At 39.2% G+C, this 17,160-nt stretch overlaps 1 protein-coding gene across 12 annotated transcripts in view; it reads right to left on the reverse strand.

Moving 5' to 3' along the window:
* The window catches only part of R3HDM2 (R3H domain containing 2), a 162,885-nt gene that overhangs the window by 103,267 nt on the left and 42,458 nt on the right, over positions 1 to 17,160 (reverse strand). For 9 of the 12 annotated variants that reach the window (XM_079774198.1, XM_079774201.1, XM_079774203.1 and 6 more), the window contains one exon: positions 16,691 to 16,753. The exons of 1 other annotated variant lie outside the window; for it this stretch is intronic. In XM_079774198.1, the coding sequence (XP_079630324.1) occupies positions 16,691 to 16,753 (63 nt within the window). Of the gene's footprint in view, positions 1 to 16,690; positions 16,759 to 17,160 lie in introns of all 12 variants that reach the window. 2 more of the 12 variants (XM_079774200.1, XM_079774196.1) reach the window with 1 other exon arrangement.

Raw genomic sequence — 17,160 nt, forward strand, 5'->3', positions numbered from 1 at the left:
TCAAACTTGCAGATGTTAAATTTGTAGAGCCTTTTATAAATTTAAGGATGGAATTAGATTGGCTCTTATAAAGGTATAGCTGCCTGGAAATGTATTCCTTCCTTTCATCCTCACTTTCTTCCAAGAGCTGGGAATCATTAGTTTCAAAATGTCTATTTATATTCCACGTTCTGCTTACTACTGTTTCAGTACATAGAACGCAAAATGATCTGCCATTTTTTTCTATAAAGCCATACATCTCGGTCCATGTCTCTTGAAAGGGTTGGCCACTGCTACTACCACTTCCTTTACTTAACCTTAGTTTTTTATTTTTTGGGTTCTCCATCAGGGGGGCAGTGACAGAAGATAGAATTATAGATACGATTGTTATGCCTGCAGGCAATTAGGGGTTAACGAGCCTAACTAACCACAAAATGGTGCATATAACTGTCTTTTAGGAAAGGGCAGAATTAATAAGCAGAAATAGGGGTTAATAAGGATGCACAACAGTAATAGTGGTGAAATGGAGTCTGCACTATGGAGCAAGATGGTGTTCCTTATGTGAATTAAAATGGCTGCCGCTATTTCTAATGGCGGGAAACGGCACCCATAGCATGCCACAAACCCTCGCCTCTCCCAGCCTCCCCCTCACTTATCTCAGTAATGATGGATTAGAAATCCATGACACCCCAGAACAGTAGATAATGGTTGCTGTGGTTAACTGTTATTTGGTTACTGGTAATGGCAGGACCCCCAGAGATGCGTTCCCCGCTGCGTTCCGCTGCTCCCTGCTCTGCCGGCGGAAGTGAGGGCAAAGATCCCAGTTTAACCGGAAGTCCCAGAACTAGAAGCTCTGTGCCGGACTTCTGTTGTTTTGGCCTACAGACCTCCGGCACAGAGTGTCTAATAGGGGAGGATGAAACATATACTCCAAGACTCTAGTCGCAAATGTTTCATCCTCAGGAGCAGCAAATGTTTCATCCTCGGCATGCGGCCGCGTGTCATCAGAAATGGCTACGCGTGTCAGTGCTGACACGCGTGTCATAGGTTCACCATCACTGAGGTATAACCATTAAGAATTAGTGACATATAAGATGTATGTAATGACTGGGAGAGAAGAATAAGAGGAAACCTAGGTGACTTGATAGAAAAGAAGCTCTCAAATTATAGCCTGGGACTCCTGGGAATCTCTAAGACTTTTTCATGGGATCTGCATGGCCAAATTCATTTTTATAATAATGCTAAGATCTTGTTGTTCCTTTTCACTCTCATGCTCTGACAGGTATACAAGACTATTTTCCAGAAGGTATCTGACATGTAAAAGCATAATTAATTGAATGAAAAGGCAGACATGAGATTTCATCTGTGATTTATTAACCCCAACATTAATACAGATTTATAAAAATAAAAAATGATACATATCTCACTAAGTTTGTTTTTGGTGTTTTGGAAAAAACTTTTTCATTAAAAATTTGCTTTTAGGTTAACATGTAATGGATTTATCATCATTTTCAAATGAATGAATATTTTTAAATGTTCCAGTTTTAATTTCTAATATATTAATATTGATAGGTATAGTGCATATAAACAAAATAAAAGCTCTTTTGGAGGCCTCAATAATTTTTAAGATACAAAGTATTTAGATTCTGATACCAAAAAGTTTGACAACTAGGGTAAATATTTCCACTACTGAGATAGTAATACTGAAGAAGAAACCAGTTGGGAAAGAAAGATGATTGAGTTCTATTTAAAAACATGGCAAGCCCGGCCAGCATGGCTCAGTGGTTCAGCATTAACCTATGAAGCAGAAGGTCACGGTTCGATTCCCAGTTGGGGCACATGCCCACTTTGTGGGCTTGATCCCCAGTGGGGGGAGTGCAGGAGGCAGCTGATCAATGATTCTCATCATTGATGTTTCTATCTCTCTCTCCCTCTCCCTTCTTCTCTGAAATGAATAAAAGTTTTTTAAAAAAATAAAAATAAAAACGTGGCAAATGTGATATGCCCACAAGCTGGCAAAGTCAGGGTCCAATTGGCAGTTATACCAGTGAGACTGGATATCTAGTCCACCACACTGTGGTAGAAATTGAAACCTCGGATTTTAAAGGAAGAGTGTAGGGCAAGAACAGTGGCATGTTAGCAGCAAAAAAGGCTAGAGAGGTGAGCAGAGGCCTCAGAACACACCAATATTTAAGAAATATAAAAAAAGGGCCCAGCCGTTTTGGCTTAGTTGTTTAGAGCATCATCCCATACACCGAAAGGTTGCAGGTTTGATTCCCAATTGTATGCATACAGGAGGCAATTGATCAATGTTTCTATCTCACATTGATTTCTCTCTCTCTCCCTCTCTCTGTAAAATCAATAAAAACGTATCCTCAGGTATGGAAAAGGAAGGAAGGAAGGAAGGAAGGAAGGAAGGAAGGAAGGAAGGAAGGAAGGAAGGAAGGAAGGAAGGAAAGAAGGGAAGGAGGGACGGAGGGAGGGAGGGAGGGAGGGAGGGAGGGAGGGAGGGAGGGAGGGAGGATGGATTCTGGATGAAATATACGAAGGGAGTTGACTGAAGCAGTAACTCAATGAAGAGGCATTCATTCATCCTACAAATACTGAGTAACCACTCTGTGCAAGGCATCTCAATAGCCACTGGGAAAAACAGAAGACTAATTACCAAGCTATGCCTTTGGATCATCAGCAAAAACAACTGGGAATAGAAATAAAACTTTCCTGACTGACACAAGCAGAGGCAGCTCTGTATTCCAAAGAGTTCAAAGTCACCTAATAACTGAAATGTGTCCTAATTCTACAAAATAACTACAAAGAAATATTTCCTTCAAGTGTTTGAAAGCTACCTGGTCCTATAACAATGTTGTATCTCTCTGAGTTTTTACACAGATAAGTGCAAATATGAAATGCAGAGATAAATCTTTAAGAAATCCTAATCTATATAATACCAGTAAATCATCATAAACTCTGACATAAGCTCCAAAATTAATAATAAAGGTGAAAGGAGAATTACCTAGCTAGTGCACTGAGGTTGGAGAGACTGCTTTAACTGGTCAACTGTACAAATTTAAATATGATTTTATAAATATTGCCATTCTTTCAAGAAAAGGACTATAAAGAGTAAAGAAAGGAGAAACCAAGATGGCGGCATAAGGTAAACACCTAATTGTTCCCTACCACAACAATTTTGAAACTACAACTGGAAAACAGAGCGCACACCGTCCAGAACCACCGGAAAGCTGGCAGAGTGGAAAACCTACAACTAGAGAAAAAAAGAGAGGGGGACGCTGAGCCTCAGGAGCTGTGGAGGTGCGGAGATCCATGAGCGCGGAAAGGGCAGGCGGCTGAATACACGGCAGGCTTGCTCACAGCGCGCGGAGAGGGAGGGCAGCAAACGCTGCGTGGCGAGCTTTCTCGTTTGGGAGAAAAACAAAACCTCCCGACTGCACTGAAATCCAGCTGCGGTCGGGGAGAAACTGGTCTGTTTGGCAGCAGGCGAGGCTTGAAAGCTACCTTCTCTCAGAGGCGCACAGCCATTGATTAGGGCACGGAGAAACTGCCCCTCTTAGGGCAGAGCAGACGGGAAACCAAAGCTTGTCTGCGCCACCCTGAGACTCCGCCCCATCCAAGCTAAGCACAGAAGCTCTCCCAGCGGAGAAACTGCTGATCCTCACAGCCAACTGGCTTGGAGATCAATTCCTGCCAGTGATACTAACAATCCCAACCACTCTGAACTCCAGTTTCTGGGGACACGCGGGGGACCCAGACGCCTACGGGACTCGCGGCCATCGGTCGGAGAGTGAGAGTGACTTTTCTGTCGGTGTGGACGACACCAGATTTCAACCACTCTCATAAGGGACACATTCAAGAGGCAGACTCAGTGAGCACCAAAGCCCTACTGTGTCTCCAGCACAGCAATTCTTCCGTTATAGACACAGCAGGCCCTCACAACCAATTGAACCGGAGGTCAATTCCTCCCAGTGTACCAACAGCAATCAGGGCTTTTAACTACACCAAGACTTTCCACTCAGCCCACAAAGGGGAGTACCAAGAGCGACCACCTAGGGTGATTGGGGAAGCTGAGCTACCGGCCCCTATAGGTCACCGACCACACAAAGCCACTCCATCAACACAGGGAAGCAGCCAAAATGTGGAGACATCGAAGTATGTTACAAGTAGGAGAGATAGATGAAAGCAAACTAATGGACGACACAGTGTTCAGAACCATATTTATAAGGTTACTCAAGAATCTTCTAAAAACCGCTGAGAAACTTGAAGAGACCTTCAAGGACCTAAATGAGAATACCAAAAAAAATGGAAAAGGACCAGTCAGAAATTATGCATACGCTGTCTGAAATAAAGAATATACAGAGTAGACCACCGCACCCGAAGAGTCAAACCAAAGATCTGGAATATGAGGAAGAAAAAAACACCCAACCAGAGAGGCGGAAAGAAAGAAGAATCCAAAAGTGTGAGGATAGCATAAGGAGCCTCCGGGATGGCTTTAAGCGTACCAATATCAGAATTTTTGGGGTGCCAGAAGAAGAGAGAGCAAGATACTGAAAACCTATTTGAAGAAATAATGACAGAAAACTTCCCCCACCTGGTGAAAGAAATAGACTTACAAGTTCAGGAAGCGCACAGAACCCCAAACAAGAGGAATCCAAAGAGGACCACACCAAGACACATCATAATTAAAATGCCAAGGGCAAAAGACAAAGAGAGAATCTTACAAGCAGCAAGAGAAAAACAGTTAGTTACCTACAAGGGAGCACCCATACGACTGTCAGCTGATTTCTCAACAGAAACTATGCAGGCCAGACGGGAATGGCAAGAAATATTCAAAGTGATGAATAGCAAGAACCTACAACCAAGACTACTCTACCCAGCAAAGTTAGCATTCAGAATTGAAGGACAGATAAAGAGCTTCACAGATAAGAAAAAGCTAAAGGAGTTCATCACCACCAAACCAGTATTATATGAAATGCTGAAAGGTATTCTTTAAAAAGAGGAAAAAGAAGAAAAAAGTAAAGATAAAAATTATGAACAACAAATACATATCTATCAACAAGTGATTCTAAAAATCAAGTGAATTAAAAATCTGAGGAACAGAATAAACTGGTGAACATAATAGAATCAGAGGCATAGAATGGGAGTGGATTGATAATTCTCAGGGTGTCTGTGTGGGGGGTATGGGAAGAGACTGGACAAAAATCATACACCTATGGATAAGGACAACGGGGGGGGGGGAGGGAACCGGGTGATGGGGAGATATGGGGGGAAAAAAGGAGAAACAATTGTAATAATCTGAACAATAAAGATTTATTTTAAAAAAAAGAGTAGAGAAAAAGCATATTGAAAACACCTAGAACCTAGCATTACATCCAAAGAGAACTATGAACAAGATATATTATTACACACAAGCTGTCACTAAAATCCTTTCACACCATCATTTTGTGCTACTGTAACTGACCTATTTCTAGTTCTAAGCCTGTATCTGATTGATTTGCAAACTGCTGGACTTCACAGACACTGAACAACATCAGAAGTATCTTTTTGTCTGTTATATTTAGCCTCCACCCGCCCCCAACACACACACACACACACACACACCTTCTTTTAAGGACTTGAGATGGGAAGAAATTATTAGACAGAAGTTAATAACAACAGATGTTCTTAATATTACTGAAAACTTTGGGAGAGGGAGACTATTTCTGACTAATATGGAGTAACAGGGATCATAAAAACAAACAGATAAATTGTATGAAACAATGGTTTTAACACACTGCCATCAGAGGCAATGTAGGACAGTGATTCCTGAGATAGGAAACAAATAAGGATAGCCCTATGATTACCCAAGCAAGTCTGAGAAAGCCAAGGAGTCTAGCGTTCACAGAAGAGAGTAAGCCACAGAATGGAAAAAATATTTGCAAACCACATATCCTACAAAAGGACTTTTATCTAGAATATATAAAGAACTCTCAAAACTCAACAGTAAAGAAACAATCTAATTAGAAAATGAGCAAAAGACATGAACTGACATGTTCAAAATCATTAGCCATTAGTGAAATGCAAATTAAAACCACAATAACTTCTCACTACACATCTATCATAATGGCTAAAATAAAATATACTGACAATACCAAATGTTGGCAAGAATGAAGAAAAACTGGATCACTCATATATGTATAGCTGTGAAGCATCCATCTTACATAAAAATTGCTGTTTGAAATTTTAACCCTGCTATTTGGCTTCTGTAAATGCTTGCTTGCTTAAATAATAAGGAAAATAAGACTACTCCCACTTCAGAGAGGCCATTAAACCTTCCCCGGACGAAATTATTAGTGCTGGCACCAGGCCAGGCCTTTGGTTGAGGTCTCAAGGCCCCAGCACATAGGGGCTCTTTAAGAACTTGCAAAGGGGGCCGGAAACACCCCATATTTGGGAGACAAAGAAGGTAAAAACATATAAATAGGGAAAATTCCTCCATGTTGGGGCCCAGAATTTGAGAGACATTTTCCTCTGGACCCGTGTATAATAAATGTAACTCCATCTTTCTAAGTATTGCTTGGTTCTTCTCCGGTTTTCTCTAACAGCTGGTGGGAATGTATAATGGTATAGCCACTCTAGAAGACAGTTTGGCGGTTTCTTACAAAATGAAACATGCAATTACCATAACACCCAGCAATTGGACATTTATCCCAGACGAATAAAAATGTATGTTTACAAAAAAACCTGTATAGGAATGTTCATAGTAGCTTTATTCATAATAGCCAAAGATTGGAATCAACATAGAAGTCCTTCAACAGGTGAATTCTTTTTTTTTTTTTTCATATATATTTTATTGATTTTTTACAGAGAGGAAGGGAGAGGGATAGAGAGCTAGAAACATCGATGAGAGAGAAACATCGATCAGCTGCCTCCTGCACACCCCCCACTGGAGATGTGCCCGCAACCAAGGTACATGCCCTTGACCGGAATCAAACCTGGGACCCTTCAGTCTGCAGGCTGAGGCTCTATCCACTGAGCCAAACCGGTTTCGGCAACAGGTGAATTCTTAATCAAACTTGGGGCAGCCATACCACAAAATACTACTCAGCAATAAAATGGTACAAACTACTAATACATGCAATAACTTGGGAATTATGTTGAGTGAGAAAAAATGTCAATTTCAAAGGGTTACATACTAGCCCTAGTCAATTTGGCTCAGTGGATAGAGCATCGGCCTGCGGACTGAAGGGTGTAGGGTTCGATTCCAGTCAAGGGCAGGTACCTTGGTTGCAGGCTCCCAGCCCTGGTCGGGGGCATGCGGGAAGCAATCAATTGATGTGTCTCTCTTACATCAGTGTTTCTCTTTGTCTCTCCCTCTCCCTTCCACTCTCTCTAAAAATCAATGGAAAAAATATCCTCAGGTGAGGATTAAAAAAAAAAAAGGTAACATACTTTATGATTCCATCTAAGTAATATTTTGAAATGACAATATTACAGAAGTGAAGAACAAGTTAATGGTTGCCAGGATTACAGGTTTATAAAAGGGTGGAGGAAGGTGTGGTTATTAAAGAGCAACCAGAACTGTACTATATCTTGATGATGGTTGTGGATACACAAATTCACACATGATGAAATTCCACAGAACTACAAACACATACAGAAGTACATGTAAAACTGGTCAAATCTTAATAAACTTGTAGATTGTACCAATATCAATTTCCTGGTTTTGATATGGTACTATAGTTGTACAGGCTGTTCTACTGGTAGAAGCTGGGGGAAGGCACATTTTTCTTACAACTTCCTGTAAATTAGACTTATTTTGCAATGAAAGTTATATTTATTTCACAATGAAAATAAATGCTGAGAAATTATACAGTTATAAATTAGTAATGAAAGACATTTAAAAAATTAAAATTATATTCCATATGTACAAAAATCTAAAGGAAAAAGTAAGCATGTTAGGTAGAAGAAGTAAAAAAAAAAATCTCTGAAATATTAAAGAAAAATACAATAAGACTAACAGCAGATTAGAAATTTCAACAGAACAAATCAAGGGGAAAAAATCTTGAGGGATAGCAATAGAAACTAACCAAAATAAAACACAGAAAGAAAAAAACCCACACTAAAATAAAATGAACAAAGCATCAGTGAATTGTGAAATAAATTCAAATTGCCTAATATATGTGTTAGTGGTATTTCCAAGAGCACGGGAAAAAAACTTTAAAATCCTATATAATAAAAGCCTAATATGCTAAGTGCCCAGTCATCCATTCAACCAAAATGTAATATGCTAATGATATGCTAAGGCTGCTCAACCGCTTGCTATGATGTGCACTGACCACCAGGGGCTAGACAGTCGACTGGTCGACCAGTTGCTATGACGTGCACTGACCATCAGGGGGCAGGCGCTCCAACTGGTAAGTTAGCTTGCTGCTGGGGTCCAGCAGATCAGGACTGAGCAAGACGGGCTGGACACACCCTGGAGCCCTCCTGCAGTCCCACCCCGGCTGGCCAACCTCCCACGTCCTTTCCCGGCCCCGATCGTGCACCAGTGGGTTCCCTCGGCCTGGCCTGTGCCCTCTTGCAATCCGGACTGAGGGACACACACACACCCTCCCCCGAGTGCATGAATTTTGTGCACCGGGCTTCTAGTAAATAATAACTAAACATTTCCAAATTGGAATAAAACTATAAATACACAGATCCAAGAAGCTCAAAGAACCAAACTAAGACACTCATTACCAAACTGCCTAAACCCAGTAATACAGAGTAAAATGTTTATTTTATTATTTTTCCCATCACCATTTCCCCCCATACCCTCCTCTACATCTACCCATCCCCTTTCCCATCAGCATAACCACACTATTTATTGTCCATGCCAATGAGTTTTTTCTCTTATTTTCTTTACTGCTCAATACCTCCACCCCCGCTACACAGCACCGCTCCCCTTACCGCTAACAGCTGTCAGCCTGCTCTCTATCTATAAGTTTCTATTTTGATTATTAGTTCATTTTGTTCATTAGATTCTACATATAGTGAAATCATATGGTACTTGTCTTTCCAGAGTAAATATAAAAGCAACCAGACTATGCTGCCATAAAAAAGAAGGAATTCTTACCATTTGCAGCAACCTGGATGGAACTGGAGAACTTTATGCTAAGTGAAATAAGCCAGTCAATGAAAGAAAAATACCACATGATCTCACTCATTTATGGATAATAAAGAACATTATAAACTAATGAACAAAAAGATAGATACAGAGACAGTAAAGCATCAAACAGACTGTCAAATTACAGCGGGAAGGTTAGGGAGAGGTGGGGGAGATAAGAGATCAACCAAAGGACTTGTATGCGTGCATATAAGCATGACCAATGGACGCAAAACACTGGGGGTGAGGGCATGTATGGGAGTGGGGTGGGGGGGGCCAATGGTAAGATATGTACACATATAATACCTTAATAAAAAAATGAAAAAATAAAATAAAATAAAAGCAACCAGAGAAAAAGGACATATTACAATATAGAGGAATAAAGATGAATATGACAACAGAATTCTCACTGAAAACTACTCAAGTCAAAAGACAATGGAGTAATATTTTAAAGGACTGAATGAAAAACTATCAACCAAGAATTCTATACTCAGAAAATATCTTTCAAAAATGAAGGCAAAATAAAGACTTTTCAGTCATATGAAAGCTAAAAGAATTCATCACCAGCAGACTTGTACTAGTCCTTCAGGCTTAATGAATATGATAACAAATAGGAATATGGATCTATACAAAGAAATGGTGAGCACCAGAAATGGTAACAATGTGGGTAATTATAAAAAACTTTTTTGTTCAGCCGAAACCGGTTTGGCTCAGTGAATAGGGCGTCGGCCTGCGGACTGGGGGGTCCTAGGTTCGATTCCGGTCAAGGGCATGTACATTGGTTGCGGGCACGTCCCCGGTGGGGGGTGTGCAGGAGGCGGCTGGTCGATGTTTCTCTCTCATCGATGTTTCTAGTTCTCTGTCCCTCTCCCTTCCTCTCTGTGGAAAATCAATAAAATATATTTTAAAAAAACAAAAACTTTTTTGTTCAATATTTAGATATATTATTTAAAATTATCAACTATTCAAAGCAAGAATAATTTAAATATATTATACAATTTATATATACAAGTAAAATGTATAACCAGAACAGAGCAAGGATCAGGAAGGAAGAAGCACAAATATATTATTGTAAAGTTGGTACACTACCCATGAAGTAATACAACACTATCTTGAAGTATAATGTATGACCTGTTACAGGAAAAATGGCAATCAATAGAAACTCACTTAGGAATCCCAGACATTGGACTTACTACTTTAAATGAGCCATCTTAAATAAGATTTAAAAAGGAAAGGAAACCATGACTAAAGGATTAAAGGAAAATTATCAGAACAATGCCTCAGCAAAAAAAAAGAATATTGATAGAAATTATAAAAAGGAACTAAAAAGAAATTTTGGAGTTGGAAAAATAATAAGGGAGCCTGGCCAGCATGGCTCAGTAGTTAAGTATCAACCTATGAACCAGGAGGTCACAGTTCAATTCCTGGTCAGGGCACATGTCCAGGTTGTGGGCTCAATCTCCAGTAGGGGAGGTGCAGGAGGCACCCGATCAATGACTCTCTCTCATCATTGATATTTCTATTTCTCTTTCCCTCTTCCTTCCTCTATGAAATCAATTAAAAAATATTTAAAAAATAATTATAAGAAGGGAAATTAAAAACATCAGTAGAGGGGTTTGACACAAGATCTGAGCAGGTAGAAGAAAGAATCAACACATTCAAAGCTAGGTCAATTAATATTATTCAGTCTGAGGAACAAAAAGAAAAAATAATTCTAAAAATATGATTAAAGCCCCAGAGACCTGTGGGACACTATCAGCATATCAACAAATTCATAATGGGAGTCCCATGAGAGAAGAGAAAAGGGAAGAAAGAATATTTACTAAAATAATGGCCAAAATTTTCTCAAATTTAATTAAAAACACTGACTCTGCAAATTCGAGAAGCTCCCTATAAACCATGGAGGCCAGAAGGCAGGGGGACCATATATTCAAAGTGCTAAAAGAAAAAAGACTGTTGTCCTGGCCAGTTTGGCTCAGTGGGTAGAGCATCAGCCTGCTGACCAAAGGGTCCCAGGTTCAATTCCGGTTGCAGGCTCCTCCCCAGCCCCGGCCCTGGTCAGGGCGAGTGCAGGAGGCAATCAATCGACACGTTTCTCTCACATCAATATTTCTCTCTGTCTGTCCCTCTCTTTAAAATCAACGAAAAAAAGTATCATTTGTGGGGATTAAAAATAATCCTATATAATAAAAGGCTAATATGCAAATAGACCAAACGGCAGAACAACAGGTCGCTATGACGTGCGCTGACCACTAGGGGGTGCGTGTGGAACATGGCAGGCATTGGCCGCGGCAGGGTGGTAGAGCAGGTGAGCGGGGGTGCCAGACCAAGGTGGAGTGCCAGTCGCTGTCATTGGGGTGAGCCTATGGTGGTTACTGAAAATTCTTTGTTCCCATGCACCGCAGTCCCGCCGGGCACTCGCACCTGCTGCCAGTGCCGGCCTGCTCGCACCCACAACCAGTGCCTGAGCCGCTGCTCACACCCGCTGCTCCTGAGGGGCGATCAGAGCAGCAGCCGCCACTCGCACCCGCTGATAGCACCGGCCCCACTCACACCCACTGCTGGCACTGGCCCCAATCATTCCATGCCATCGTCAGCGGGTGCAAGCAGGGCCAGCGCCACCGTCAGTGAGTGGAAGTGGAGGTGGCAGAAGCAGGGCTGCCAGCAGACAGGACCGGGGGATGTGGGGGGAGGGGCCAGGCAGGGGCATGGAGGATGGGCCAAGACCTGCCTCTGTGCCTACTACAGCCTCGCGGCCCACAGTTCCTTTCAAGGTGCATGAATTCGTGCACTGGGAAGGAAGAGAGGGAGGGAGGGAGGGAGGGAGGGAGGGAGGGAGGGAGGGAGGGACTGTTAACCAAGAATTCTATATCCAGTAAAAACACCCTACCAGACCGCTGTACCGATTTTTCGGTAATTTCCAAATCTGCCGCTATACCGCTGTACCTAATTTTCGGCACTTTGCCTAGTATGTGAAAAAAAAACAAAAAACAATGCGTCACAAACTAAAAATAACCAATCGTGGTCAAACCTCATGGTTAGCCATTGCAAATGTCTGCCTCCATGTGTTTGAATTGACTTTGTGTGGTTTAAGGGGACAGTTAGGTTCAGGGCCTCAGGTCTGGTAGGGTTAAAAATGAAGGAGCCCTGGCCAGGTGGCTCAGTTGGTTGGAGCATTGTCCCATGCACCAGAGAAAAAGACTTGGGTTCAATTCTCTATCTCAACCCAGGGCACATGGCTGGGTTGCCAATTCGATCCCTGATTGATGCACATAGGGGAGGCAACCTATTGATGTTTCTCTCTCACATCAATGTTTCTCTCTCTCTCTCTCTCTCTCTCTCTCTCTCTCTCTCTCTCTCTCCCCCTTCTTCTCTCTCTAAAAATCAATAAGAAAGCAATATATCCTCAGGTGAGGATTAAAAAAATAAAAAACAACAATTAATTTAAAAATAGAAAAATTAAGACATTCCCACATAAAAATAGAAAACTTACTGCTAGCAGACCTAAATCATATGAAATACTATGAGAGTCACTCAGACTAAAATAAAAGGGCACTAGGCAGTAACTCAAATACAAACAAAGAAATAAAAGAATAATGGTAAAGGTAACTACATAGGTAAATGTAAAAGACAGTATATATAAATTTTTTGTTTGTAACTATTTTTCCATCTTATTTAAAAGACAACTGCATAAAGCTACAATTATAAATCTGTGTTGATGGGCACACGATGTACAAAGATTCAAATTGTATGATAATAATATCACAAAAGAGGGGAGAGGGAACAGAGTTATACAAGCACAAAGTTTTGTATACTATTATAATTGTTATGTGTACTATTGTAATTGAGTTGGTATTAACTGAACTACATTGTTATAAATTAAGATGGTAATTGTAATCCCCAGGGCAAGCACTAAGGAAATAACTCTACCTCATAAAGGGAATCTATAAAACCCCATAAATAAAATCATACTTAACGATGAAAGTCTGAGTACAAGCTTAGTAACAAGACAAGGATGTACAGTTTTGCCACTGCTATTCAACATTGCACTGAGGGTACTGGCTAGAGCATGAGGCAATAAAGAGAAAGAAAGAAATCCAGATTCAAAAAGAAGTGAAAATATCTCCATTTGCAGATGACATGATCTTGTATCTAAAATCCTAAGGAACCCACTAAAAACTAATAAATAAATTCAGCAAGGTTGAAAGATATAAGATCAATATACAAAAATTGAACAGTCAAAATACTAAATTAAGAAAAAACTCCATTTACAACTGTAACAAAAATAATAATTACTTAGGTATAAATTTAACAAAAGAAGTGTAAGGTGTATGGTTAAAAAAAGTGTAAAACTTGTATACTGAAAATTATAAACTACTACTGACAGAAATTAAAGATCTAAATAAGGGGAAGATATCCCATATTCATGGATTGGAAGACTTATTATTACTGAGATGGTAACACTCCCTAAACTGATCTACAGATTCAATGCAATTCCTATCGAAATCCTAGATGACACCTGACCTGTATAGTTCAGTGGTTGAGCATCAATCCATGAACCAGGAAGTCACGGATCGATTCCCGATCAGGACACATGCCTGGGTTGCTGGTTCGATCCCCAGTAGGGGACATGATTCTCTCTCATCATCGATGTTTCTATCTCTCTTCCTCTCCCTTTCTCTCTCTGAAATTAATAAAAACATTTTTAAAAAAATCCTAGATGGCTGTTTTGCAGAAAAATTGACAGAATAATCTAAAATTCACATGGAATGCAAGAGACCTAGAATAAATGACATAATGATGAGAAAGAAAAACAAAAATGCAGGACTCAAGCTACAGTAATCAAAACAGTATTGTAGTGGAACAAAACTGAATGCCCAAAAATACACCCTTATATTTATGGTCAACTAATTTTCGACAAGGGTGCCAAGACAATCAAATAGGCCAAGAATAGCGTTTTCAACAAATGGTGCTGGGACAAGTGGATATCTACACTTAAAAGAATAAAGTTCAAACCATACCTCACACCATACACAAAAATTAACTCAAAGAGCTAAAACTATAAAACTCTTAAAAGAAAACTTTGAAATAAATCTCTGTGACCTTGGGTTAGGCAAAACCTTAAAAGCATAAATAGCCCTAACTGGTTTGGCTCAGTGGATAGAGCATTGGCCTGCGGACTGAAGGGTCCCAGGTTCGATTCCAGTCAAGGGCATGTACCTTGGTTGCAGGCACATCCCCAGTGGGAGTTGTGCAGGAGGCAGCTGATCGATGTTTCTCTCTCAATGACGTTTCTAACTCTCTATCCCTCTCCCGTCCTCTCTGTAAAATATCAATAAAATATATTTAAAAAAATAAAAGCATAAATAACAAAAAGAAAAATAGAAAAGTACTGATACTTAGAAATAACACACCCACTAGGATGGCTAGAAAAAAAGACAGACAATAAGATGTTTGATGAGGATAAACAAATTGGAACCCTCATACATTGGTAGTGGTAATGTAAAATAGCACAGCCATTTTGGAAGCAGTTTGACAATTCCTCAAAAAGTTAAACATAGAGTTACCATATGATCCAGCAATTACACTCCTAGGATATACACCCAAGAGAAATGAAAACATGTCTACACAAAAACCTGTGCATAAATGTTCATAGCAGCATCATTCAGAGTACCCCAAAAGTGGAAACAATACTGATGCCCACCAATTGATGAATGAATAAATAAAATGTAACATACCACCCATAGATAGGAGAAAAGTATTGATACACAATACAATTTGGATGAATCTCTAAAACATTATGCTAAATGAAAGAAGCCAGACACAAAAGGTCATATATTGTCTTAATCCTTTTATATTTTATATCCATACTAAGCAAATCCATAGAGACAGAAAGCAGATTTGAAGTTACCAAGGGGAGGTGGAAATAGGGAGTGACCACTTAATGGATATGGAATGGCTTATGAAATAATCAAAGCGTTTTAAAACTAGAGAGATAGTGGTTGCACAGCATTGTAAAGTTATTAAGTACCACTGAATTGTAGACTTTAAAATTGTCAATTGTATGTTATATGAATTTTACCTCAAATAAAAAAAATTAACTTGGAGGAAAAAAGCATATGTCCATACAAAAATTTGTACACAAATATTCATAGCATAGCTTTATTTGTAGTTGCTGAAAACAACCCAAATGTACATCATTAAGTGAATGGATAAACAAACTGTGTTACAGCTATACAAGAGATTGCTACTCAGCAATAAAAAGGAATGAACTACTGACACATGCAACAGCATACATGAATCTCAAAATAATTATGCTTAGTGGGGAAAAAAAGTCAAACCAGAAATAAATGTGAGAGCATCCACTTTACAATTCCATTTATATAAAATTCTAGACAATGGAAATTATTCTATAGTAACAGAAAGTTGATCAGTAGTTGCCTAGAGACCACAGAGGTTGAGGGACCGACTACAAATGGGAATAAGGAAACCTGTGGGGCTGATGAATATGTTCATTACCTTGACTCTGGTTTTAGTTTTATGGGTGAACACTTATGTCAAAATTTTAAAATTGTACATTTTTAATATATACAGTTTACTATATGTCAATTATAGCTCAATCAAGCTTTAAAAAAAAGATGGAGAAGGAAAAATAGGGCAATGTACTCATGCTGGCCACTCAAAAACTGATAAGGTAGTAATAAAAGCAGTTTGCTTTATCTTGTTGTACAGATAACACTTGGCAAAATTAAACTTGGACCACTCAAAGTAGCAGATAAATCTGAATTTTCTTAAACTTAAAAATACTTCCATTAATCTACATTATAATTTCAATCTTCTTTTTTGACTGACCTTCAGTTAGTAGTGCTAGAACCCTCCCAGTTCTGGCAAGTAATACAATTAATGTGATCTGTAAATAAGCATTTAGATACACCAAGAAAGCTCTTACAAGAAACTCTAATAAGGTTCTTCAAAGCTAAAAATATCTGTGAACAGTATCTCAAGTGTGATGAAATCAACAAAAGACTCCTACTATCTACACAAATCACCTCTTAAGAATTCCCCAGTTATATATATTTTACCTTTTGTAGATATTTGTTCAAATAAATTTAAACTATTTCAAGACATTTTATCTATTTTCTAAAAAGTTAGAAAAGCCTTATGGTTAAAACCCTAAGCTGAATTTTGCTTTACCAAAAAGTATGTGCATTGTTTTAAAGACAATAAAAAAGTATGATGTATTTCACTAGTGGGAAAAGTTATAAATATAGAGGTGAAGTTCTATCAATCATAACTACTTTACATTCATATTTATGCCAGCCAGGTGAAGAATGACGTTATCTAACCCAAGCTACCATTGTCCCTCACTTCAACTGCAGCAACAGCCTTTTTATGTTTTAATTCAGCTGAACTCAATCTTGATATAGCCTCTAAGTCTTAATTTCTTCATCTATTAAATGGGTACAATAACACTTCCAATCTCATGAAGATGTATGAGGATTAAATAAGAATACAGGTATAGCATTTAGTTTGTTGCCTGGTACATAAAAAGTATATGCTACCTATTATTACCTGAATAAATGTTCAGCCTCCATGAGTCCAGTGTTGGAATGGCATCACATATAAGAAACAAGTCTAACCTCAAAAAAAAAAAAAAAAGTAAGTTAAAAGCAATTTAAATCTTAATATTTTGAGACTCTCAAAGAAAATAAAAAAGAGATTGATTTAAAAATCCACAGCAGCTTCTTAATGTCTTCATTCCCAATTCCTTTTGCTCACAATGTTTCTCTTAACTCTAATACCTGCCCTGAACACTTTATATCCACCCCTCCGCTCAATTCACTGCTCATTTGGCTCTTTCCCCTCTGTTGATCCCCTTCTCATAAGTTCTCAACTTCCTAATATAAATCAATCATCCAGTCTTACTCCTTGAAATTCTTCAGCTGTTTTTTTACTCATTATCTTTTTACAAGTTCAGAAACTGGGCTAGGAGATCTGGAATCTCCTTTAGTAGGTGAGAAGCAAGAATAGAGAGGCCAGAG

This window comes from Cnephaeus nilssonii (genome assembly GCF_951640355.1).
Source record: "Cnephaeus nilssonii genome assembly, chromosome: 6".
Classification (NCBI taxonomy): Eukaryota; Metazoa; Chordata; class Mammalia; order Chiroptera; family Vespertilionidae; genus Cnephaeus; species Cnephaeus nilssonii.